The 26,429-nt window shown below is 40.9% G+C and overlaps 2 protein-coding genes across 2 annotated transcripts in view; one reads left to right on the top strand and one right to left on the bottom strand.

Annotated features, from left to right (window-relative positions):
- Window positions 1-26,429, bottom strand: part of LOC310713404 (myelin P2 protein-like) — a 489,621-nt gene that overhangs the window by 325,756 nt on the left and 137,436 nt on the right. The window lies entirely within an intron of this gene.
- On the top strand, window positions 1,316-25,518 carry LOC310713340 (uncharacterized protein). Its single transcript, XM_083517370.1, has 10 exons — window positions 1,316-1,415; window positions 4,767-4,856; window positions 11,465-11,543; window positions 12,375-12,489; window positions 13,752-13,936; window positions 15,660-15,814; window positions 16,265-16,427; window positions 17,912-18,070; window positions 19,224-19,391; window positions 24,169-25,518. Exons 2-10 carry the CDS (start codon window positions 4,771-4,773, stop codon window positions 24,334-24,336), a joined length of 1,278 nt encoding a protein of 425 aa, XP_083373496.1. The 5' UTR covers window positions 1,316-1,415; window positions 4,767-4,770; the 3' UTR covers window positions 24,337-25,518.

Here is a 26,429-nt window from a genome sequence, read left to right on the forward strand (position 1 = left end):
GAAACAGGATTAACCTGTTGAATTTCCACGTGCCACACAGCTGTGGAAGGTGCAAGAATCCTGCTTGCCACCCAGTGCCAATGTAAACCATGCAAACAACTTGATCAGTTGGAAACAAGTTGTGTTCCTGTAGGCCTTTTGTTACTGATCTTAAGTGGGCAATTCAGCATCTCTTTTGCATGCAGAAGGCCCCAGGTTTGATCCCTGCCATCCCCAAGGCAGGGAACGTTCCCTGGAGAGGAGCTGCCAATCACTTTAGACAATAGTGAGTTGGGCAGTCCAATGGTCTAATTTTGTGTAGGGCGGCTTGCTTTTCCCAACTCCAAAAGAAAGTTCCTCTGATAGAAAAATATTACGGAGTTGCACATCACAATTTAAAAATAGCATGAAATTCCACTGTCATATTCTAAAGTGAGGCCTCTTGAATGTTTTTGGTTTTTATTTCGTTTCACCTTAATATGGGCTTTTATTTTTGTATTACGTTGTAAGTCGCTTTGAGCTTACTTTTCATTTTAAAATGACTAATAAGTATAATTTTTAACAATTAAAATATGCACATTATTCTAGTAATAAGAGCAGTTAATGCTTTTATTTGGCGTAATTAAACAGTCACAAAGAACTATGCAAGCTGTCAAGTGCATCAAAGCTCTTAACCAGTCTGGAAGAAAAAACAGAGGATGATAAACACGATGGAAATCTCAAGCCAGATGTTTGCAAGCTTATTTCCAGGTAATGTTCATATGATTGCATCTTTTTACAGCAATCATAAGCATGTATTATTATTATTATTATTAGTATTGTCATCATCATCATTTATTAAATTTGCATACCATCCTTCATCAGCAGGTATCAGGGCAGTTCACAAGGTAAGAATATAAAAACACAAAATACATGATAAAAACAAGAACAAAAACAAAAACTAACCAATAACCCCCCCCCTCTTTTTTCAGTTATATTTCTATCCTTATCTTGATTTAAAAAAAAAAAAAAGCTGATATAACTAGGTCAAGTTCATCTGTTCTGTTGAATCAATTGGATTTTCTGTTTCAATTGGATTTTGAATAAATGTGCAATTGATAGTTCCTGTTTTGCATTTCATTGTACTATCTTCTTCTTTAGAGAGTCGTGCAACCCGCTATTCTGAATAATGGTGGGGTTTTTTAATAGGGAAGGGTTGCGGGGTGTTTATGTACGGGGGGGTGTGGCTTGAAAAGTTTGGGAATCAGAGAGTTAGTATAGGGCAGTGTCTGCATTGACGAGCCTCTCAAAGAGTCTGCGTAGGAGAAGGAGGAGGAGAGAAGGTTTCTATAGCAGCGACAGAAGCCAAGCAAGCAAACAGCGCTGAACTTGGACCAAGAGTTGGGCTTCACAGCGTTTAGTAGCTTCGCCCTCGTAGGAGTCATCGATGTGAGCAGGTAAGTGTATCTGGCAGGGCTGATCGGCATCTGAATACTCTGCATATAGAGAGGATTGGCTCTAAGGGCGCGACCTCCCCGAGGGGCAAGGAGTTTGGATGGGTTTTCCAGCAGAAAGCGAAGCTGAAAGGTCCACACGCCTCTTTAACTCCTTGAGGGTCGTTTACCCATCCCCCTCAAGTCGGACATAAGAGAAATCTTCTAAATCATTTCTTTAGCTTGCTGCCTCAGTTTCCCAGCTGCAAAAGTGACATCACCAACCCACCTAGCCAGTAGCATTGTTGGCAAAGCTGAAATGGTTTTTAAGGAGCATCTTGTGGATAAATGATGAATAGTGCAATTCATAGAATCATAGAATTCAATGCCTGTCTACTCAGCCACGAGTCCCAGGGGGTTCAGTTGGGCCAGGGAAAGTGGGCACAGTGGCTCTTGCCTAACACATTAAACTTTTATGCAGCTGGTCTTTTTAGTGGACCATATTTTTAATACATTTTTAATTAAAACAAAACAGTCATTTCAGCTTCTCACCCCAACAGTAATTATAATCGCATCAACAATGCTTCCTAATTGCAAGGTAAGAGCAAATTCAAAAGGAATGGTCATACAGTCATAATAATACCTTCATCCCCCCCCCCAATATAGATTATAAGAAAGTAGATTCCACCTAAACATTAGGAAGAACTTCCTGACAGTAAGAGCTGTTCGACAGTGGAATTTGCTGCCCAGGAGTGTGGTGGAGTCTCCTACTTTGGAGGTCTTTAAGCAGAGGCTTGACAACCATATGTCAGGAGTGCTCTGATGGTGTTTCCTGCTTGGCAGGGGGTTGGACCAGTTTCCCAATCATGCTGAGTGGAGAATTTGCACAGCATGTAGAAGCAAAGGTGTCCCAAAACACACACACACACACACACACACACACACACACTACCCATTACATTATACAGGACTTGGACTAGCTTTAGATAATCAAGACTATTACGGTGAACATGATATTGCTTAATGTCTACAACTGATCTCACTATTTACACAATATTGATCTAATAACTTGCTTCAGTGTGAGTGACATATAAACATGGAGAGGAGGGAGGTGAGAATAGGGGTTCCTTTGAGTTAGACATTTTATCTGTATTTACCATTGAAAATGCTTAAATATACTTGTAACATTTCAGTCTCTGACAAAGAAGCTGATTTCTACCTGATTCTATGTGAGTATAAAATAAAGCAGTTACCTTGAGACCTATGAGGGAAGCCTCAGGCTAGCACTGGAACCCTGCATTTTGGAGCATCATTAATACATTAAAGATTGTTATCCACCCTACCTGGAATATAAAGATAAGACAACGCTTCAACAAGATAACATGAACATTCTACCCAAATCTATTTTTGATCTGGCTCATTTAGAGTTCAGCAAAATGCCCACTGTAGCACTCTGAAAGCAATTACTGGCTATTACTACGATATCAGCTTTGCTACAACAAGCACATGTTGTTGCCACTGAATGGGAAATCAGCTGAATTTCAGGGTCCCAATCTACACTGGAAGATGGGGGTGGTCTCATTATACAACATGCAACATCATTATTTTTTTTCTTGCATGACCTGCAGTCATCTCTTTCAACTTGCTTAACAAACACACAAATACACATCACTCCTCTTTCCATTAGTTTGATTAATTTTTGTATATTGGCCTTTGGTATCCTCTCCTTGTTGTTAACCACTTTGGTTTCTTTTTGAAGATAAAGTGGGATGTCAACTTACTAAAATAGATAAAATTGGCTTCAATTTTTTTTATTAAAAAAAACCCCACCTTCAATTTTGTTACATTTCTTCCTAGAAGTAAGTTTATTTTTCAACAATAATGCAAGAGTGGTATACAAATTTTAACAAACAACAACAACAACAACAACAACAACACCTTTGACATTTGGCTTGCCATTTTTTAATGTGACACTGGGGGCTGGGGGACGAAAGGCAATATAAATTGATTTGGAAGCTTTTACAAAACTCCTAAGATTGCAGAAGGTGTAAAAATTAATAAAAAGTGGGTTGCATCTAAAGGAAGCCTCCTGTCAGCACAAGGACTTCTGCTTGTACACTGGGACTCCCTCTGCATTCCCCCAATTTCAAGACTTTATAAAATGAATTTTCACTGGCAGGAATCAACTCCAAAGGAAGAGGAGGAGGAGGAGGAGGAGGAGGAGGAGGAGTTTGGATTTGATATCCCGCTTTATCACTACCCTAAGGAGTCTCAAAGTGGCTAACAACCTCCTTTCCCTTCCTCCCCCACAACAAACACTCTGAGGTGAGTGAGGCTGAGAGACTTCAGAGAAGTGTGACTAGTCCAAGGTCACCCAGCAGCTACATGTGGAGGAGCGGGGAAGTGAAGCCAGTTCACCAGATTACGAGTCTATCGCTCTTAACCACTACACCATGCTGGCTCTCAGCATGGACACTATAGAATAACGCAGAAGGGGATTCTGAATCTTCATTTAAATAAATGCCATGAAGCATGTACTTTAATAGTGAATTATTGCAACGTAAAGAAACTTGGCATTTAAAATCTAACTAAGAGTATCAAGAACTCCAAAATTCCTGCTTCACATAAATCTTTGGAGCAGGCTGACGTTGTCTCCTGTCCCTGGTTGGAAAAAAAGTGGACAACAGCAGGCCAGGGATCATAATAGGCTGGACCGATCCTATTCAGAGCTATGTTTAGCTATGCTTTAACTAGCTGTGCTGTAACTGTCTGTGCTGTCATATTTGTCTGTATGTAATCCAGTATAAGATTATGCAGGGATACAATTACTTCACTGAAGAATGATTCCGATTTGCCTTACCAGGTCTTCAAAGCCAGTGCCCAGCCTCCCCTCCTCCCACCCAAGTCCGTACCCAAGAGCTTGAATGCTTGAATCTCCTTAAAGTAACAGGCCCATTTATGCCATACGGGCTACACAGGCACAGGATTTGCTTAAAACTGGGGGACAAATCCTAAATCACAGAGTCTAGAGGAGAACGCAAACAGAATTGAAATCTGCATTTTGTTTTGTCCAGATGTAAGCCAGGGCCAAGCAGAACTGAAAAGGCATAACTGGAAAGAGGGGGAATTCAGGAGGACTAGGGAGGAACTCCCCCCCCCTTTGTATGTTAAAAATGTGCTGTCCTGTGTGCCCCCTAAATCTGTTCTGGGGGTTCCCTTAAACCTCTGGACCAGATTTGAGGAGCATGGGAGGGGAGGAGTCTCATTACTCAAATGGAAATTCTTGCACTGATGGGATGATACCACCCATTGTTTTTTCCTTACTTGTGCTGTTTCAAAGTATGCTTTGTTTCACCTTTACACCCCCCCCCCCAGCACAATGGACTCTCTGGGCACGATTGAAGCAGAGTACATAAAGAATTTGCAAAAACAAGTCTGCTTACTGGAATGCGAGACGTCATATCTATATCCTTTGAAGTAATACTGTTTTAGTAGAAGTAGCTATGAAAACTCTGAACTGTTTACACACACTCACCCCACAAACAATATTTAGGAAACTGGAATATTGTGAATCCCCGTTTTTCTTGTTTTGGAAAACTGTCATTCATTGGTTTTATTTATACATCAGTAAGCCTTTTTGTTTTTTTACTTGTTCAAAAATATTTGCATGTTCCTTTATTTAGAAAACATGTGTCATATCTTCTATTAATAGGACAGTATACAAATTTGCAATTTTTCTTGCTGTAACCTGAACACGATTTTTGTCGTACATTTGGAGAGGCAGCAGCTTCAGCTAGGTAGAGTTAGGCACATTGCAAGCTGTCTTGGACCAAGTCATACCATTGGTCCACCCATTCTTGTGTATGAATGGCCATGGTGTCTATTGGTTGTGAGAGGAATGGAAAAGACAACTTCCTGCTGGATTGTAACTCACGTGGTATGTGGGATTGTGGAAAGGTGGTCTGCTTGGATTTCCCACCTCAAGCAGCAAAGTTCTTTGGTTCAGCCCCAATATTATATAGAGGAGGCTTCCTCAACCTCGGCCCTCCAGATGTTTTGAGACTACAATTCCCATCATCCCTGACCACTGGTCCTGCTAGCTAGGGATCATGGGAGTTGTAGGCCAAAAGCATCTGGAGGGCCAAGGTTGAGGAAGCCTGATATAGAGCCACTCCAGAAAGAATGCTCTCCTCTGAAATCTAGTAATCAGGAAATGAAAAGAAAGCTGAATAGGGCTCAGAATCAGATGAGAATTCAAGATCCCTCATCGTGGATGTTGTAAAGTGGCAATACGGAAGAGTGCCTCGGACTGCTGAAATTTGGACATGGGATTTTTAAGTAATACAGGCATGTCCGAAGTCCGTTCTGGGGGCCTAATCCGGCCCGCCAGTAGGTTCAATCCGGCCGCTGAGGCAGTTTATTTCCTGAGGTAAAATCCTAAAAAACCCTCAACAACTTTGGGGTAAAATCCTTAAAAAGCGCGACAACTTCAATCCTAAAAAAAGGCCCTTTGGTTGGCCCTGACGGCCCTTCACGTCATCAAATCTGGACCTTTTGTAAAAAGTTTGGACAGCTTGAGCCTCCATCCTTCCATTTTTAGGCTTTGACTACTTTTGAATGAGATGTGTGCAGGGTGGATAAAAATCAAATAAATTTTTAAAAATAAAAAAATCAGATCTTTTTGATTTAAATCTTTTTTTATTTAAATTGGATTTTTTTGAGTGTGATGCAAATTTAATCTCTCTCTCTCTTTAATTTTTTTAAACACAATCCCATATTCCCAAATATAAAATATTAAGAGGAAGATGCCCACTGCTGCTCATTCTCATCATGGAAGTTCATGGTTTCTCATTATGTCTGAACTGAGCTTAAAAATAGTAACAGTTTGGTGGTTTTTAGTGCAGTTGATTTGATAGATCTTGTTAAAAATGATACTGGAAAATAATTTTATATTCAACATTTGGAAAGGCAGGTACGTTTAAAACCTAAAGACAAATGTGTGCTGGTTCTGAATGGCTTGTATCTGTAAACAAATGCCTGCCTTTAAAAATTTGAGCAACAATTTTGAGAGGGAATCTCAAAACAATTGCATTTGTCGTCTCCTGTAGTCAAACCAAGTATACAAAAAGAGCAGGCTCCATATGCTCATCACCCTTGACAAATGCCTGAAACCAAACTACATTTGAACACAATAATATGAAAAATAAAATCACATTTCCACCACACAAGCTCTTGCTTAGTTTCCAATATGAAGTCATCATCAAAAACTTAAAAACAGAGATCAGAGTTAGTCTTATTTGCACATTTTTCCTATTTGTCATCTAATCTCATCAGGATTTAAAATGAATTAAAATGAATGGGGATCTTCAGTCATCTAAAACTTTGCATCCAAGGAGAGCACTTTCAGAACATTTATCTTTATTAATTGCAGGTGATAATTATTTTTTCCACTCCCCAGCTACATGTACAGGGTGCCAATACTGTAATGTATTCTCAGTGATCTGTTACTTTAAATGTGTATAGTATCAGGAAAGCCAGCTCATCCAAATAAGTACTGGAACACCCAAAGTTTGGGGCATTTAGAAAATTGGGAGCTAAAAATTATAAGCATTCATACCTCTAATTCTAAAGGTCATTGTGCAGTTAATAGGAACCGCATGTTTATACCTGCTTACACTTACGGACTTCGAACACTGACAAGCAAAGATATAATGTAAGACAGCTGCTCAGTTCAGCAGGCTCTTGGCAACTTATGGACACATACACACAGCTTGGACAGCAGCAGATATGAACATATGTTTTTAAAGATGATCATTAAATGTTGCTTTTAATGAAACACCTCAAAAACAAGCTGGTATCTCAATAGGGTAATGCATACATATTCATTTGAATGCTGCCTGCAGTTACTTTGAAGCACAGGATAACTGAGATTTAGAGGTTACCCTACATAGATGCTTTTACAAATGAGTTAAAGATGTCTCCGCTTCCTCGTCACTGCCTGCAACGCTGCTGTCTGTGGATGCTGTGACATCTTCATTGGTACCCTTGCCATTATCTCCTCTCTCAGCTGCTTCACCCTCTGGGCCACCCTCAGATGCACTGTTATCTTTAGATGGCTGAACGCCTTCTGGAAGCTGGACACCAGTTTCCGAAGAATCTGCGTCAGATGCTGTTTTCGGCATTTCTGTATTTGGATCACCTAAAAACTTCTGCCAACCCTTCAGTCTCTCTTCCCTTTCTCTTGAAGTCTCCTCAACCTGGTAATCTGTTACACCATCCCAGGTCTCCACAGAGAGCTGACGTCCACCAAACCATCGCCCGTTGAGTGCCTGTTTGCAGACATCTCCTTCTTCTGCTTCTTTAAATGACACAGAAGCAACACCATCTGGGTGCCTATCAAATAGAATGACTTTCTTTACTTGTCCAAACTTTTCACATTCTGTCCGAAGATCTTCTCTTATCTCATTCAGCACTAAAGGTTCTTCCTCAAAATCGCTTGGGTGGAACATGTTCCTGATAATGATAACACGCTCGTGCCGCATTCGAACGCTGCCATCTTTCTTCTCCGGTCTCCAATCCAGCAGTTTTTGTTGTTGAGACAGCTTCTTCTTGTAGTCTTTGCATTTCTTCTTCTTCCTGCTGGCATCGTACTCCCCCTTCAGTTGAAACTGTGCAACTTCCACATGCAATTTGCAGCCTCTAATTTCATTTTCATCCAAAAGTTGCAATGCTAGTTCAACAGATTCTCTCTTTAAGTAGCAGCAGAGCCCATCTCCTTTGAGATTTCCTTCTTTGTCTTTGTAAAGTTTAATTTTAGGCTCCTCCGTTTGCGGATCACACATAACAATACCACATTTTGACATAACCTGCACAAACTCATCTTTTGTAATGTCTGGTGGTAAACCTGTCACATAGACATTGGTGTTTCTTTGTTCTTCAACATGAAACCATCCTGCGTCAGGTTTTATTCTCTTTCCTTTTTGTTGAAGATCTGTTGCCTGAGATGCTTTTGGATCTGTTGGCTGCTGGACCTTGGTAGTCTTTGAGTCTGCAGGAGTTTTAGATTCAGTGTTTGCAAGAGATACAGGTGAATTACCTGAACTTTCAGTGGGAAAGCCGTAGTTAGCATGATATGTTGCCAGGAAATCTTCAGTAACCTTTGGGAACCAGGCCTTCTTGTCACAATCCCACTCATACTGCGTCCCATCTGCTGGGTCCATGTATGTGAAAGGGTCCTTGCTGCCTTCCTTGTTCTTCTTGCCGTACAGCTCCTGCAGCCACAGTTGCTGGTAGAACTCCTCATTCTGATCCAAGCCGCCAATACTCATCTTGTTGCCGGAGCCCAGGCTGACAAGGCAGAAAACACGGGGCGACTCAGCAGCGACTCAGCTGCCTCCTACTCGGGTGTCGCCGGACCTCACGAAGCCTTAAATCAGATTTTAAAAATAAAATGCTTTTGAAGGGAAAATCTTTCTAAAGATAGATTTCTATTTAAGTTACATTATAGTCCAAAGGCTATTCATCAGGAAATAAGGATTTGTTTCAAGTTTTTCATGTGTGCTAAAATTCAGTCTAAGGTTGTTGTTTTTTTTAATTGTTTAACTACATCAGTTAACAAACATGGATACATATGCTATAACGTTGTCGTTTTAGTGAAATAAATCATTTAAATTGTTATTAAGGAAATGATCATTTTTCTCCTTCCAATAAAGAACAGCAGAAAAGTTGTCCAAATATAAGCAGTTAACTTATTAAACAATAATTTCATAATTATCTGTCTATGTATTTCTAATAGTATAACCAAATCAGTAGCTTTTGATATAAGTGTAAAAAACTACTCTGAAAATTTATTATTCCAAAAATGAAACCTTCATCTAGTTGTAAATATTAAGGTTATACCAGCAAGAATGAGTCTTTCTGTAAAAAACAAATGATTTAAATCAAGTCTTACTGACTAGTTATTTGAATCGTGATTTGATTTGAATTGAATTGATTTAAATCAAGTTCACTCTGGATGTGTGTGCAGGGAAAAGCCCAACTATGATTCTCAGAGTCCTTTCAACTCTACAATTCTATGACACTGCAATCCTATACATGTCTACTCAGAAGTAAGTCCCTCTGAGTTCCAGGTAAGTTGGCACAGGTTTTCAGCCTAAATTATTCAAAATAAATATCCACATTTCAAATAACCCTTGTTAAATTTAAAAGTGTTATTTCACATACTCTTTTAAATATGGTTAATGCCACAAGCAGTAAATGGTGGCATTTACCATATTTAAAAGCGTATTACCAGAGGGTGGAGTACTGCCTACCACAATTTGATGATGCATGTGAAATGTACCCTGCTTTTGGGCCCTTGATCCCATAAGTGAATGCATCCAAAAACATATGCAGGGATGACTGTAGTAACAGACTTTTCCCTCTGTGAGAGGCAAATTGCGACCAGCTGTGTGTGCTTTTGGCTTCACAGAGACTGTGAAACCCTTTCTCTTAACATCAGTTTATCTCAGACAAGAAATTTAGCTGTAAGCTTAGCTGGCAGCATATTAAATCTCTGGCAACCAGAGCTTAGTCTTTCATCTCTACTTTACCTCAGGAATATGGAAGGCCATCCTTTGAGGGGCAAAGTACTGCATTCCTTTTATGTTCTTTATACTGACAACTTGAAGTCAGGTCTCTGTCTGCCTATTCAGGAACAGGCCACAATGTATCTGCCAGAATTATTTTCAGTGCCACTGGAAAGCCATGAAAGGAGAGAGAAGGCAATTCCTTTATGTTTAACTTTATCCTACAGGGAACCTTTTTCATTATCCTAATAAAAGAATGACTGAAATTTGCACACCTCTCAAGCGCCATCTGCAAAGCAGCAGCATGCCACATTTCTGGGAACAGTAGCTTGTGAAGGGTGCTGAGAGTAGTTAGGAAAACCCTGTTCCCCTCACAGAGCTACAGTTTCCAGAGCTCCCTGGGAAGAGGAATAGGCCATTCACCCCCTTTGAAAATTGTAGCTCTTTTATTGTTTTGTAATTTGAATTCAAACTGTAATGCAGCAAAATGAAGTATAAAAGCAATAAAATATGATTTAAAATATGTACTGCTTTTTAATGCAGACATAATAATAATTTTATTATTTTTACTTCCGCACATCTGGCTGGGTCTCACCAGCCACTCTGGGTGGCTCACAGCATATATCAGAACTTACTAAAACATCAAACATTGAAAACTTCCCGATACAGGCCTCATTCATATGTCTTCTAAAAGTCAGATACCAGTAGTTGTTTACTTCCTTGACATCTGAAGAGAAGGTGTTTCACAGGGAGGGCACCACTACCACAGACTGTGGACCAGCTGAATGAAGCTCACAGACCACCATTTGGGAACCTCTCCTCTAGTGAAAACTAGGCACAGAACAGGCCTGGAATATACCAGTGCATCATATGCATGAAGTGTTATTGTCAGTAGTTATGTCTTCTATACTCCTTTATATGTGTGTCTGCTATTCTGAGGCTAACACTTTATGTACCTGCTAAAGTAGGCACCATCCAGGAAAGGCTTCTAACACAAATATGTCAATTATGCTAGTTGAGGCACAAAAGCAGTTTCCTCCTTTTACCAGTCAGGACACCCATGAGTCACTCTTTGTTGACTTATTCAAGGCCACATGTCATGACTAACATCTATTTCACGATACCCAACTCTCCTTTCGCTAAGGGTTATATGTAACTTTTAATACCTGTTAAGTAAACTAGGCAAATAGCAAGACATTTATGTGAGTGATTAGAGTGGGAGATATGTTTAACTCTCCCATCGGGCTCAGTGCAGCTTACTTTAGGATTGTACCCATTCCCCAGCTACCCTCCTCAAATTTCTTAAAATCTGAATTGGAAAGCAGCTATTTTCTGTTGTGGGGGAGGGGTGCATTCATTAGCACTGCAGAAATTATTAGAGGGTATCTCAAACCGATAGCAAATTTGCATACAGTGCGGGATTGTTAATGTGATTGGTATTTCCAAAACATATGAACTGACCTTCCAACATCTCAAACAAATGCTCCTTAATTATCCATCATAAACTAGGGAGAGGGCTAAAAAGGCTACAAGCGTCCAACCCCAAGTTACCAGAGAAGCTGAAAAAATGCTGCAAAAAATAAAGGTAACTCCCAAAGTTTTCTTGCCTTTGGATGAATTCTATTTGTAAACAACTGTTTACAAATAAACAATTCACATTTGTTTCACAGAAATTTGTTCTCACTGTTGCATAGTCACTGCATTTATATAGGAAACGTCACTTAGGAATAGGTATTAACTGTACACTAATAGTATACAGTACAGAGGTGTTAGATGTAAGCTTAAAACCTCCCGTTATGGACCAAATACCCTATTAAAAATAAACCTAGCAGTCTCAACATAACCCATCTTCCAGTCAAACCTTCTAAATGCTCCTAGCCATTTTCACTTTGGCAAGGCAGCATAGCTGGCTCTTAGGAATAAAATGCAGAATACTTCTACCAGTATTTAAAACAAGTAGATATTGACTAGACGGAGAGACAATCAGAAATCGCATAACTGAAACTTAAAAGTTCACTTACGGAATAGATGCAGTGCAAGTTTCAGTGCAGTCAGTATGCTCAACACAACAGCATTTGAACTACTTTGAACATGTACCATTTGTCCACTGACGTGCAATCTCAGTCTTTCAGAGCACCACTGTGCATAAAAATTCATTAAAAATACATAAATACCTCCAGCCTCATTACCTCAGTCCAGACAGAGCAATGCATATACTGGATTGGAAGTCACAAGCACAACAAATGTATTAAAGGCAGAGCTGAATCTTTGCATCTAGCTCTCTAGATTATACGCACATTTGTAGATTCATTGTGGATCCCCAAATGATATTGTAATATCTTAACTATATATTTTTTGTTATTTGTCTTCCACATTTGTTTTTGCATGATTCTAACCTACAGCATATATTTTAAAGGAACTAGAGACTGCAATAAACACAGCCCAAATAGAAACTGTACAGAAGGAAAACAGCACCAAGATAGTTGAAGCTGAAATCCGTGCAATATACAGACGACTTCAAATACTATCGGGTAATAATGAAATGTTCCAAGAGTAGTTGTTCTTACAAACAAGATACATTCATAAATAATGAACTGATGCTAGCTTGGCTTTTGTATACAGCTAGGATACTTCTCTTATGGAAGAGGCTAACATCCAACTATACCAGTGATGGATACATCTTCAGTTCATCCACCTTAAGCACTATCCATTAGGTAAAATGGCAGGTGGAATGGACAAAGTCTTATTTGCTGGATGCCTGCTCCCTTTCCATTTTTATTTTTAAGTTGCCAAGCATGTAAAACAGTATGTGCACAAGTTAAATGTGTGCAAGTTGCAGGCTTCCTGTACACATCTTGAGTGCAGATGCTGCATTGCTTTCCAACACAGTGTGGCACTACCGTTTCCCCATGCAACCTGCGCTGGATCAAGGCACAAATGTCTGTCTCTTTCACTGGTGACTTCACTCCAGAATGAGTTTCTAGAATATGGCCCCCTTGCAAAATTTACCCCTGCCCTCAACACTTTTTCACAACGAAACTGATACATGACCCAACACTGACTTACAGTCCTGGTTTAAATCTTCCTAGCTCTCTTTCAAGAACTAGGGATATTGAAAGCTTACACAAATATTTAAGGTTTTGCATGTAGGAATAGGCATAACTTGTATATGGCTTCCTTGTTATCAGGCTGTAAACTTCTTGCTAGGCTTCTTCAGCTGCCATAACCTGAAATACTGCTTGTTCTGACATTATATGCCAAGCTGTGGATTGGGCTGTACATCAGAGTATCTCACAGCCCAATCATGAGCATGCTTTATTTGGAAATAAGCCCCCCTTAGCTCAAAGGGACATGTTTCCTGTTTAGTATGGTCAGAGCCAGCCTAGCCATTAGGCAGAGTGAGACTGCTGCCTCAGGTGGCAGAAAACCCCTAGATGGAACACCTGTTGGTGCCCTGCCCTGTCCATCTCCACCAGAGGCCAAAATCAGTGCAATATTGCCTGTAATTGCCTGTGACAGGGTGTGCTGCAGTGGCAAAGCAAGCGGTGGCAGTAGCAGGAGGAGATAGGTGGTGGCAGCAGTGACAAGGCAAGGGGGCACTTCCTGTTTCACCTCAAGTGGCAAAATGGGACATACCCCGCTGAGCATGGTTCTTAGAAAAACTACCTTAGGAATATCTGGATGTCTTTTAAAACATACATCACCTGAAAAGTTATCTGCAAAAAGAAACTGAAGTTTATGGGAAGATAGTAAAGATTTTAAATGCTGGAGTGAACCTGATAATTTCCTGCAGATGCAAATGCTAAAGAAAAGATGGCCTTAATAGAGGATGCTACAAAGCTGAAGCAACTGGCTGACATCTCCACTCAGAATGTTTCACACAAGGCAGAAGAACTGCTAAAAATTCAGAGAAACATACAGCTCACTGCAAATTCAGTGAAGGAAAAAGAGCACGAGGCCCATCTTTTGGAATCTCAGGTGAGCTATTCTAACTTCATAATAAACCCATCTTTCATAAATGTTCTGGATATGAGGAATTGCTGCCACATTAAGCTGTTAAGCCAGCATAGTGTAGTGGTTAAGAGGGGTGGACTCATAGTCTGGTGAACTGGGTTCGCTTCCCCGCTCCTCCACATGCAGCTGCTGGGTGACCTTGGGCTAGTCACACTTCTCTCTGAAGTCTCTCAGCCTCACTCACCTCACAGAGTGTTTGTTCGGGGGGGAGGAAGGGAAAGGAGATTGTTAGCTGCTTTGAGACTCCTTAAGGGGAGTGAAAGGCAGGATATCAAGTCCAAACTCCTCCTCCCCATCTGAATGATCAAGAGATAAAACACTGGACCCAGCTAAATCAAGTGACACCCCTGAACACATCCTGTTTTCTTTACCACAAACTCCAACGCAAAGTGGCGTCCGGTGATGTCCGTCAACTGGGACAAAAGGAATTTACTTGTTCAATGGGTCTTTCAATTTCTCTCCTCCTCACTGCAGTCCCCTATGTCCCCCCCCCCAAATTCTGCTTCAGAGAGTCCTCCAGCCCTTTGGGGCAGGTTTTGTGGGTGTGCTGGGGGGTGGGGAGAGCAAGCCGAAGCCCTGTTGTCATGCCAGCAGGCCCCTGTTTGTACTATTGCTGGATCTCACTCAAACCGTATTCTGAAAGCCTTATTCACTTCAAGGGCTTTTTCATATACCTTTTTAGCTTGCACATAACAAAAGCGCTAAATTAATGCCAGATGAGCACTGTACTGATGTAGCAGAAGAGCTGCATCCTCATTATTTTTATTCCAAGAGCTCAAAATTACTGCAAGCATAGAGGGGACATACCTATGTGCCATCACTATAATGGCACATCACATCAACTAGTCAATAGGTGCACTAAATCCCCATAAGCAAAGGGCTTTTCAAGTATGTTGCTAATGCAGGTCAAGATGCAGCTCAACTTCTGCTCATCCAAGATCCACTGGAGGAGACTTTTGGTGTGGAGGGAGAGATGTGCAACCACATCCAAGGCTGCAAGTTGTTACCTGTCACTCCAGCAGGAAGCTAATGAAGAATTGCATGCTCCCAAGGCACAAGATGGGGGACACGGGTGGCGCTGTGGGATAAACCACTGAGCCTAGGACTTGCCATTCAGAAGGTTGGCGGTTCGAATCCCTGCAACGGGGTTAGCTCCCATTGCTCGGTCCCAGCTCCTGCCCAACCTAGCAGTTCGAAAGTATGTCAAAGTGCAAGTAGATAAATAGGTACCGCTCCGGCAGGAAGGTAAACAGCATTTCTGTGCGCTGCTCTGGTTCGCCAGAAGCGGCTTAGTCATGCTGGCCACATGACCCAGAAGCTGTATGCCGGCTCCCTCGGCCAGTAAAGCAAGATGAACGGCACAACCCCATAGTCATCCGTGACTGGACCTAACGGTCTGGGGTCCCTTTACCTTTACCTTTAAGGCACAAAATAAACAAATCCAGTGCTAGGAAAATGCAATATCCCAGTTACCAGCGTGTTGCTTGGAAGAAGTCATCTCAACGCTGTGCAACCATTGGGTAGCAACTGTGAATTTATTGTACTATAAACAGATCACTTAGAAAACCCTTCTGTATTTGAACCTTTTTCTCACTAGAAGTAGTAATTAATTCTAATGATCAGAGTAATAAAACATGGTGGGGGCAGAGAATGTTCAGCGTTTGCTTTCACAGTCTGCTTTATTCAGCTTCAGCTGCAGATTCAGCAGCACCAAGCTACAGAACAAAAACTCACAGAAAGCAGATCAGAATGCCTACAGCTGCAGGCATTACTTCATCAACTAGAGGAGAAATTACTTATCGGCTCCCAGTCGATACAGCAGCACATTGCAAAAGAACTTAGGTAGGCAGACAACAACTCCGTCTTTTAATATTTTCATAACTATTGAGCCTCTGCAATTCTCACTTGGGTGACCAATGACTTGTGTATGAAAACGTGCTGTGCAACTTATTAAAGAGTGGTTCATCTTTGCAGGATTTACCAATGTGCTTGAGATGGTGAACCATTAGAACTTTTGGCTAATATATCGAAGGACTAGATGCTGAAGATCTACTAAACTGAAGGGTGGGATTTTCCCTAAAGTTCGTAATAATCTACAGCTATGAATGGCTAGCAATTTTTGTTTAGTACAAGCAGACTTCGCTTACAGTTCTGGTGTGCATGAAATGGCCATACAACTCCCCAGATTTGTCTTCAGCAAGGGCATTATAAGATTGTCATATATAATTTTTAAAAATATATTGTATTGAGAATACCCCATATGAACCAATATTTATAATTATGTGCATTTAGTGAGGAGAGTGAAAAATTAAGGCAAGTCCTCAAGGAAAAAGAGCTTTCAGCTGATGAGGACAAATATTTACGTGACAAGATGTCAGAAGATTGTGGGCATCTGACAAGGGAAAATGCCCTCTTACAAGCTCAAGTGCTGAAAGCGACTAGGCAGCTGAGCAGAGTAAGTATTTTTCTAGTATCCAATGTGTTAGTTCTTAGTCTTCAATTTCTATCTAGAAAAAGATTTGAAAAGCTAACAAGATTTTCAATATTAGCTTTTTATGTTGTTGTTTTTGGTTGGGTGGGGAAGGCACAGATAAAAAAAAAATAAAATAGATGCGAATAGTTTTGCTAGAATGCATTCACTACAGAAGCTAAACAACCAGAATAAGGCAGTAGCTCATTGAACATGATGTACAAGTCCCATGGCCAGTGCAGCCTATACCTGGATTTCTGCCATGGCCCAAGACTGGCATTGTAGCAGCTTTCCCTTACTATACATCAGGCATCCCCAACCTGCAGCCCTCCAGATGTTTTGGCCTACAATTCCCATGATCCCTAGCTAACAGGACCAGTGGTCAGGGATGATGGGAATTGTAGTCCAAAACATCTGGAGGCCTGAAGGTTGGGGGTGCCTGCTATACATCTTATTATGGCCAAGTAGCTGGAAATAGCAGCAGAACTCTGTGCTCTCTCTCTCTCATAGCAAAGAAATATTTCAACAAGTTGGCTAGAGCATGACCTGGCAACTGATCAATGGTTCTGCAATGGCAGTGAAGCAGATAACTTGCTTGCACAGCAGCAGAGAAAATGTCAGAAAACAGGACAAAGCTGGTCATATACAAAGCAGTTGCATGGCTGTAGTCCTCTTGAATCAACAGATCAATGAGTTTATACTGCAGAACCAGAAAGCCTATTGCAACTCCCAAAGACAGGGCATAAGTATGCCCAGACTGGTAAGTGCTAAAAGCAGATAGCATGGGACTTCTCCCATAACATGCAACTACAGCACAAAACACCCAAAATGATATGTCCCATATATCTTCAGATTGTACCAATTTACACAGGCATGCAATTTGCCGCTGAGAGGTTAACAATTGCCCTGAACTGAACAACAGCAAACTGCATCTGTTTTGTATACAGCATGCTCTTCCCCCTTCTCACAGGAGATGGCAAAATGGAGCCCCTGTGGCATTACTATAAAGCATTATGCCCCTGCATGGGTGGCACTCTAGCCTTAAAGAGCTTGCAGCTTCTTTAGACTGGAACCCTGGCAGGCACCTATAGTCCGCCAGATGTCGTTGAACCCTTAACTCCCAACAGTCCTAGGCAGCATGGCCAACAGCCAGATGGGAGTTGTAGTCACAGATCTGGAGGGGCACAGACTCCCCCCCCCCCAGGGTTAGACTATAAGGAAAGCTATTTCTGCACTCTGCCAATGGAGCTGTTCTATATTCACCAGTGTGATGCGCCACACTCTTAGCTTTAAGGAATCAGTAGGTCTTTGAGGCTAGGAAAAGGAACAAGAATGTGACATGTTTACTGAAGCAATCCTGTAAGGTGGGAGATAAATAGCAGGCAAAAGGATGTGTACCATGTCCCTCGTTTATTACCTGCATGACTGTTTTGGCTAATGTACACTCTTAACTCATATCAATGCTATAGGAGAAACAGCTGAGAGAGGATGAGAGCACCTCCCATTCAAGAAGAGCGTTTGAGCTAGCATCAGGGAGAGACAGAGAATGGCAATTAGAGAGGGAGCTTACCTACTTGAAGACACAACTACAGAACGAAAGACAGAGAGTTTCCAAGGTCCAGGAGCAGGTCTCTGCACTCATATATATTTTAAGTCAACTGCATTGGTAGAATGTAAAGCTTGCTGCAATTAGAGCACTTCACACATTTTTGAAGGTGAAAAGAAAGGACTTGACTATCGATATAACAGCAACTTTCCAAATAGAATTGTGTTGGATGCAGCAATTTAGAACAATATTTGTCCAAATATTGTCCAGGGATCAAACTTCGTGCTCATGGTGTTGATCTGACACAAAATTTGCAATGAATCCAGCACCAGTCATTTCCCTTTTATCCCAAAGGGCCACTTTGCTCCTTTTAAATATAATTTTGTGTATCTACACAGTCACCGGCTTACTGCCACAGTTTTTAAAACTGTTTTTCTAAACTGTTGTAACCCCGCCTGGGACTCTCTGGTGAAGGACAGGCAAGAAATCTCACAGTGATGGTGATGATGCAGTCTTACTAGAGTGTGGTGTGCACTAGTAAATCTGGTGACTGACTACAGATTGGCAACACCTGCTTGTGCCTTGCTGGGTAAGGAACCGGGTTCTTGAAATCCCATGCAGATTTCTACCAGGAGGCAAGTGGCCCAAAATGCCTCATCACAGAAGTACGCTTTAGGTTGTAAAACATCATCTTAATTTCCAAACAGTGCCTAGCATGTTTCCTGCATTAACTACAGAAAGGTAATTTAAGGAGAACGGGAGATGCATGAAAACAGTGCTTCAGACCACATGCACTTATCCCTCTAGAGCAACTGAGTATCTGGTCAGCTCATTGGTTCTACATACTAAGTAATGGTTACATAGTTAAATGGGCTGTATATTCCAAAACTAAAGATTGTATCCGCTGTTAACCCTACTCAGAGTAGACTCATTGAAATTAATGGTTATGACTTAGGTTCATTGGTTTCCATCGATCTACTCCAAGTAAAACTTAGTTGAGTACAACCCTAAGAGAAAAGCAACTGTCCTAATGTTACAATAGCCTGAAAGAACACCCCATTGCTAAGTAAAAGGTTGGCATTATAGCAGTAGCCCCAGCTCTCTTCTAAACACACTTGCTTAATCCCATGCACAGGAAGCCTGTGATGCTACAGTGAGTTATCAGGGCAGGGGGAATTAAAATTAGAGCAATGCCTAGACATTAATCAATGCTAATAGAAGCCATTGGTAAATAGGTACTTCACCTCCAGCAAGAAAGGAAATCTATGGATCAGAATGGGCAGCTGCTTCAGTCGCAGCTAATAGATTTAGAAAAGAGACGTGGCAAAGTTCAACTGGAAAATTCCAAGCTGCAAAGAGAAAAGACTCATTTGGTAGAGCACATTGCTCACTTGCATAAAGAGGTAAGTTTATCTGTGCACTTCTCAAACAGCATTTATTTTTTAGCCTGCACTCCCAGTACAAGTGAGCTTCCACCTCCATCTAATTCTTCATGCAACACATGCACTGGCACAAAATATGGGAATGGCCATTGACCTCAGGCCACAACTGAGACCATTTTGTGAGGCGTGTGATTGTATTTCCTAGCAGCTGGCCAGGGCGGGGGGGTGTAGAATCAGAATTGAGACTGTGGTGCATCACAGAGTGTTTAATAACCCTTTCTCTGCTGCACTCCTTCTCTGCTGCACTCCTGACAAAATCTCCCACCTAGCTGCTTTTTTTGCCAGGGAAGGAAAGCTACTATCGATACCATTGCAACTGCATTATATCAGGGGCAGGGAGAGCATCTATTATGTCCCTTTAAAAAATCCACATTTGTATACCACCTTTAAAGAAGGTACCAAACTTTTCAAAGCAATTTACAAAATAAAAATATAAAACAGCATGGGCGTAGGGGGGAGCCCAGACTTTTGTTGGGGGGACAGAACCAACATGATTGGTCAGTTAGTTATTTCTATTGTTTTACTTGATGGGGGCAGCTGCTCCTTGCCCCCCCCCACTTGGCTACACCCATGTGAAACAGTGCTATATATCAGAATTAGGTACATTCTAAATAAAAATATAGGTGAGAGTTAAAACTGAAGTGTGGAATATAAAACTAGCAGGCAGACGAGACATGTGAGAGCTGTCCTTGCTTTGAGTATAGAATTTGCCAACATCATCATTATTTTTATATATTAAGTTTGTATACTGCCCTTCATCTGAAGATCCCAGGGTGGTTCACAACAGAAAAATACAAAATGAAAACCCCCAATACATAAAACAAAAACAAACCGCCGCCCCCACACATTTAAAAAGCCATAGGATATTAATGTAATTTATACTTACAGTTGCAAAATGTAAGTGAACCTTTGGTGGAAGTGGAAAATGAAAGGACAAAAACGATCTCATTGTGGAGGAGAGGCAAGGAGACTTTATCAAGGATTCTCCCAGCCTACTGATAATGTAACAACCTCCAGGTGTGAGTGCTTGTTAGGAAGCTGCTGTAATTCATTCACTTTGGAGGACATTTACCAAATTGTGAGACTGTGTGCAAGCAAAGGAGCAAGAGAAGAACTTGCCAAGTCACGGCTTGCTGCTGTTATTAAAGCACTGCATTTGTATTTGTGCACTTGCCAGGACAACTTACTTTAGCCATATAAAACCAGCATCAATTAAATGCAGGTTTTGAGGAACTATTTAAAAATAGGGGGATGGGGACGCGCTGTACTGAAAGGGCTCCAACCACTTTAACTCCTTCTCTATCAAAAGTATGGCATCCAAGTCAGAATGAATGCAAGTGATCTTGCCTAGCAAATGTTATGCCAATTGGTCACAGCTGGCCTTTTGCTGGTTCTAGCTGATGCCACAAGCCTAGAAAGCAGGCTTCTCACCCCTCAGAAAAACCTCTGCTGGCTTCCTTTCCTGGTGACCAGGAAGTAAGATATCTTTGCCACCATCACAGTGTTTCTTAGTGAGCTTAATCATACTTTTTAATTTTTTGCCACCTGTGCTCTAGTTGTCAGCCCAATTGCTTCATATCCCTCAGCTGCTCAGAACAAGAAGGCACTGATATGGCTCTACAATTTGAGTGAAAATACTTAGGAGTGATTGTTGATCATCTGGGTCACCTCACCATTCCCAGAGGTCAGGCCTCAGCAGAACTACCAGCTAAACTGCAGGAAACCCATCTAAATCCCTGCAATGGCTAGGAGTGCCCAATAGGTCAAATGTTCAGATAATCTGTGACTACTGAGCCGTTTCTAGCTCCTCCCATCATTGTCCCCTAAACCAGTACAGAAGATAAAAGTTCAGTTCATGTCCCGATGCATGCGCTGGTCTATATATTGAGAGAGGTGTGTCGCATCCATCCTATGCCATCCAGGACAAGGCAGCCTCAGCATGTATGTTCCAATTCCCAAGACTAAAGCCTTGGGAGTCCTCAACAACACCTCAAAGACCATGCCCATCAGTTTGGGCAGGAAGACTTGATAGCAGCATGGACAGTATGTCAAGAGAATCCCCATCCTATCTAGGGCCCCCAACCCCAGGTTCAAAACTGACTGTTGGCACAGGGCATCTGGCATGGGTAGTGGAATCCTTATGGACCAGAAAGAATCATAGAACTGTAGAGTTGGACAGGACAAAATCTTTTTTCCCAACAGGGGGCTTAAACCAACAACCCTGAGATGACAAGTTTCATGCTCTACCGACAGCTGTCCCATGGATGTGAGCAACCTGTGGCCTTCCAGATGTTGCTGAACAAAAACTCCCATTATCGCTGCCCGTTGGCTGTTTGCTAGCGCTGATGGGACACCTGGAGGAGCAAAAGGTTTACCCATACCTGTTACAGGCCGAAGCCACTCTGACTCCCCCGCTCTCAGCTGCACCTGACCGCGTCAAAGAGATTTTACACTGATCACTTCATCCCACCAGATCAGTTAACCATAGGTTTGGCAAATTCTTCCAGGATTATGTTACAGTTGGTTTATCACCTTTCCATTGGCCAACCTGGCACGCACCAGCAGCATCTTAAGGCCAGAGGGACTGCGGTTGAGCCACTAGTTATCAAGGCTGGGAGAGAGGATGAAAGTGGAGGCAGTAGAGATGTAGGACTTGCCATTCCTGCACTGCCACAGCACACTCTGTCCCTTACAACCCTAATGGGAACCCCACCTTCTCCCTTGAACTAAACTCCAATATATCAGCATATTGAATAGAAGCCTGCTTTCGAAGGAGCTGTCTTACTTCATTTCTGCTTACAGGTTTTGATCCCCCTATCAATGGCAACTGAGAACCTGTTATTTGAAGAACTCTCTCAGCTCTCACACGTGTTTTAGCTCCCCTTAGCCATCTTTAATTTGCCCCTCAGGAGACAAAGGCATATGTATTTCCTTACTCAGAGAAAGCCCAACACCCCTCAAATGGCTGTTCAACAGAAAACATGCAAAATGTGGCCATCTATTCATATATCTCTCTGGCCCCAAAATGGTTTGTCAAGGAATCACATCAAGTTTATAATAGCCACTTAGTCATGATGGTTCTTTGAGCCTGGAAGTTCCACAGAAAGGATGCCACTCAGTACCAGATATTGGGAAAGACTTGGGAGAAGCCTTCATGTCACAGAAGTGGCCATTCCAATGGTGGCTTCCCACTTCTGGAATACTCTCCCAGGCAACATGGCTGTCTACTTTAAAGCCACCAGGCAAAAACATTATTATTTAGCCAGGCCTTTGGCCATTAATTTGGCAGGTAACATTGTGGCTCATCCTTTTATGGCTGATCCTTTTAAGCGGGTTGGATGGTATTTATTCTTTTTATATATACCTTGCATAAGCACTTTAGGACTTGTTTTATTGCTTTTTTATTTAGTTGTAATATTCTGTAAATTGCCCTGAGACACTTAACTGTAAAAAGTGCCCAATATATCTAGTTGTTGGCATCAGTAGGTCTTGGGAGACAATGGAGGAGTGCACCTTTGGGGGTGAAGTCAAACCACTGGGAGCGGTACATATAGTAAATCATAAAAATGTTATGCGGCGGGCTTCCCAAAGGTATCTGGTACACCACTATGGGAAACAATGCTGCAATACATGGACCTGCAAACTGAACCAGTTTTGAAGAATGTAAGCAACACTTGGTTAAAACTCAGAAACCAGATAATCAACAGGACATCCAGGTGTCAGAGGTATCAACGTCAGTGCTGTACCTAACTTTTCCACTCCCCATGATTAGGAAAATCCAGATAAACTTTCATTGGCTTAACTTATAGTCACAGAATTCAGCATTCCTTGATAAAGAATAGAGATTTACCTTTGTGAAGTGACTGTTAAGGCTCATTTTCCCTAGGTTAGTCTTACTGGCCTCGTTTCCAAGGAATCCAGACCTATGTCATTACACAGTAGAGTATGAGACCCTTAACACCAGGGTGATGGCTTCTAGCCCCACATTTGGCAAAGATTTCTGCACTGCAGGGGATTGGACTAGATAAGTGCCTCATTGTCCTTTTCAACTCTACAATTCTGCTCAATATGAGAAGTCTGACACAAGTCTCTTTCCCCCCTGGTTCACACCCTTATGTCACAAAGTTGTTGGGAGGCTAAAAGTTCTTTGGAAATATGTCCAAATTACTAACTCCATTGTTGGCAAGTTCTCTCCCACCCCAAAAGAAAATCTGAAGTCCGTAACTACAACAATGGCAATAAATTCCAGAGTTATAACTATGTTGGTCAGCAACAACTCTGGTAGTGTTTTAAAAAGGAACACATTTATTGTAGCGTAAGTTTTCAAAGGCGAGAGCAATCTTCTTCAGATACATTGTATGCCACAAATTGGTGTTGTGTTTAAGGTGCCACATTGTAGTAAGTGACAAGATACTTAGTGGAGAGGAAGGCATGTGTCTTATGTAGAACCACCAATTACTTACCCGGAACGCTTTAGGAAGAACTACATTTGGACTGACCACTCAATATAAATGATTGTGTAGTGCAAGACTGTAAACATCCCCCACCACAACCTTATGGGCTAGAACTACTGCATGTTGTTGTTGTTTTTGCAAAAGCAAACTTTTCAGTGAGTCAAATGCTCATCAACCATTTTATACATATTTATATATGCAGTCAGTAGTCAAAGATGAAGACTGATTTTTGAGCAGAGTTTTATTGCTGTTTCAAAATTAACATGTCTTTTCCCATTATCCAGATTGCTGAAAAGGAAAAGGAATTCAGTTTTCTGCACAGCCATGTTAACAGCTTGTCCTGTGACCTCAACAGTTTGCAATCTCAAGTCGATACGGCATCTATTCTGCAGAAAGAAAAATGGAAAGAATTCTCCAATATATTAACAGCAAACAGAGCATCAATGAGCTAACTCTGGGAAGCAGTCATTCTTTTCTGCTGTTACTTTAACTCATATTTGTAGATTTGCTCAAATTGAAAAGCTGCATGTTGTGCCACTTGATAAATTTTGTTTAGGCCATATTCTTACAAAGATAATATTCAGATATGAATAAAAATAGACCTTAGCCGCAGTCTAAAAAGAAAGTAGTCATTAGCATATCCTCAGCTAATCAGAGAATGGCATCAAGGTATTTTTTAAAGCCCTTTGGGTTATTCAGTGACCAACATTCAACAAGTGGACAGGAAATGTTTTATGAATTCATTAGTCCTAAGTGAACAAATGGAATCTGCATTGTATCCTTATTGGCAGTAAGAACTTCCATTACCATTGTAAAATTAGAAACCCCCTTCATCCAGATTATGATTCCACACTGAATTGCCTTAGACAAAGGGACAGCAGTTGATAAATTAATGACACCCTGCTCTAGAGGGAGAAAGCAAAAAGTTATATATCCAAGTTGTCTTCACATAATAGTTCCTGGAAAACATGTAAAATGGGGTAAAGGGGAGTTGCAGCTCTTGGGACACCAACTCTTCTGCAAATTTCAAATGACTCTGGAGAGGGTAGATTTCGTCAGGGTACTCAATGGAATTAATCTATACGCTGAATCAAATTCTTTCATTTTCTAGAGAAGCTGCAGAGGGTTAGTTTTAACCAGGCCTTTGGTTATGTGGCATGTGCTAACATATAACTGCACTGAGGGGAAGGAAGCATGGATGGCACCCTTTAGCAATGCTAGTTCTAGACTATATTCTACACAGGATCTTTCAACAGCACAAACAAGAATTGTATATATGTACCCACCATTTAGTGGCCATCAGAAATTTTCTTCAAATGGCTTATAATCATGGACAAAGAAATACAAGACTTGAGTGTAACACCATGTACAAGAGCATAGAAATTTTAGAAAAAGTGGCCATTATTAGGTTATGTTTTAAGCACACGCATAGAATTTCAGGATACACAAACTTCTCTAACAAAAAGTGCTAATGACATACATGACTGAAAGGTGTTTAGCTTGTCTATTGTTAAACCAAGATGTCTATACATGATCACAGCCAAAAGTATTTTGGAGGATTTGTACCTTACTCTAAATGTATAATCACTTTCCAGAAAGCAATTTAAAAATTAAAATTGACTTCAAAACAAAAAGTGTGAGGAGAACTGCTGCACTGGTTTATAAAAGTAGTAAGAAAACCCTTTTCAGAAGTCAAATGATCAGACATATTCTAAATGACTTTTTGATTAACATTTCACTTGACCAAGAGAATTATAGATTCTAGCATAGAGGTCTGAGATACTCAGGTTTTGGATGCTTATTCCAATAAAATGATCCTGACAATGTTAAAGAGACAGCGTATTTTGAAACAAGCAAAAACATAAGACAACATTTTGAGACACGCTAGTAAAAGACTTGACCAAAGATCCAAATAATTAATCTGAGGCCAACATAAGTTTAAATATGTCTACTGTAAAATTTTGTCCAAAAAATATAACCCGAACAAAAAGCACAACAATTCTGTAGTGTACCAAGTGTATATTTCAATTTACTGTATGCAATCTAACAACAAATTTGGTCATAATTTACCAGATATACATAAATGATTTAAGTAGCAAAAGGAGATTCGGTTTCAAGAGAATAAGTAAAATACATTAAGAATGTAAAGCCAGGTCCAGTTTAAGCATTAAGTGAGTAGTATGCGCTAATAAAGCAGATTTAGGTGGATTTTGGATATATATATATATATATATCTTTTTATATATATATAGATCTACCAATTGTAAACTATTTTAAGGGGAATAAATGGGGAGGAAGAATCTTTATACTATAACTTACATATTCACAGAGCAGAACATTTACTTAACGTTTAAAATACTTCCCATTCATATTATCTTTGCCCACTATTTTCTACTTTGGACCCCACCAGAATTACACATTACTCATTTCAGTCTAGAACGAGAATAAGATGTATTCAGTTTTTTAAAAGTAAAACGCAAGAGCTACCCATCTGTCAGGTTTACAGTGATGTGGATTCTACCAATGAAGGTTTTGGATAGAAAAG

The sequence above is a fragment of the Podarcis liolepis genome (genome assembly GCF_965112155.1).
Source record: "Podarcis liolepis genome assembly, chromosome: 8".
NCBI classification, from domain to species: Eukaryota; Metazoa; Chordata; class Lepidosauria; order Squamata; family Lacertidae; genus Podarcis; species Podarcis liolepis.

Coding starts and splice junctions, on each gene's coding strand:
- LOC310713340 (XM_083517370.1), top strand. CDS start 4,771: ATGGACTCTCTGGGCACGATTGAAGCAGAGTACATAAAGAATTTGCAA. Junction 15,815..16,264: donor CACATTGCAAAAGAACTTAG/GTAGGCAGACAA, acceptor ATGTGCATTTAG/TGAGGAGAGTGAAAAATTAA. Junction 18,071..19,223: donor TTTCCAAGGTCCAGGAGCAG/GTCTCTGCACTC, acceptor ATTGGTAAATAG/GTACTTCACCTCCAGCAAGA.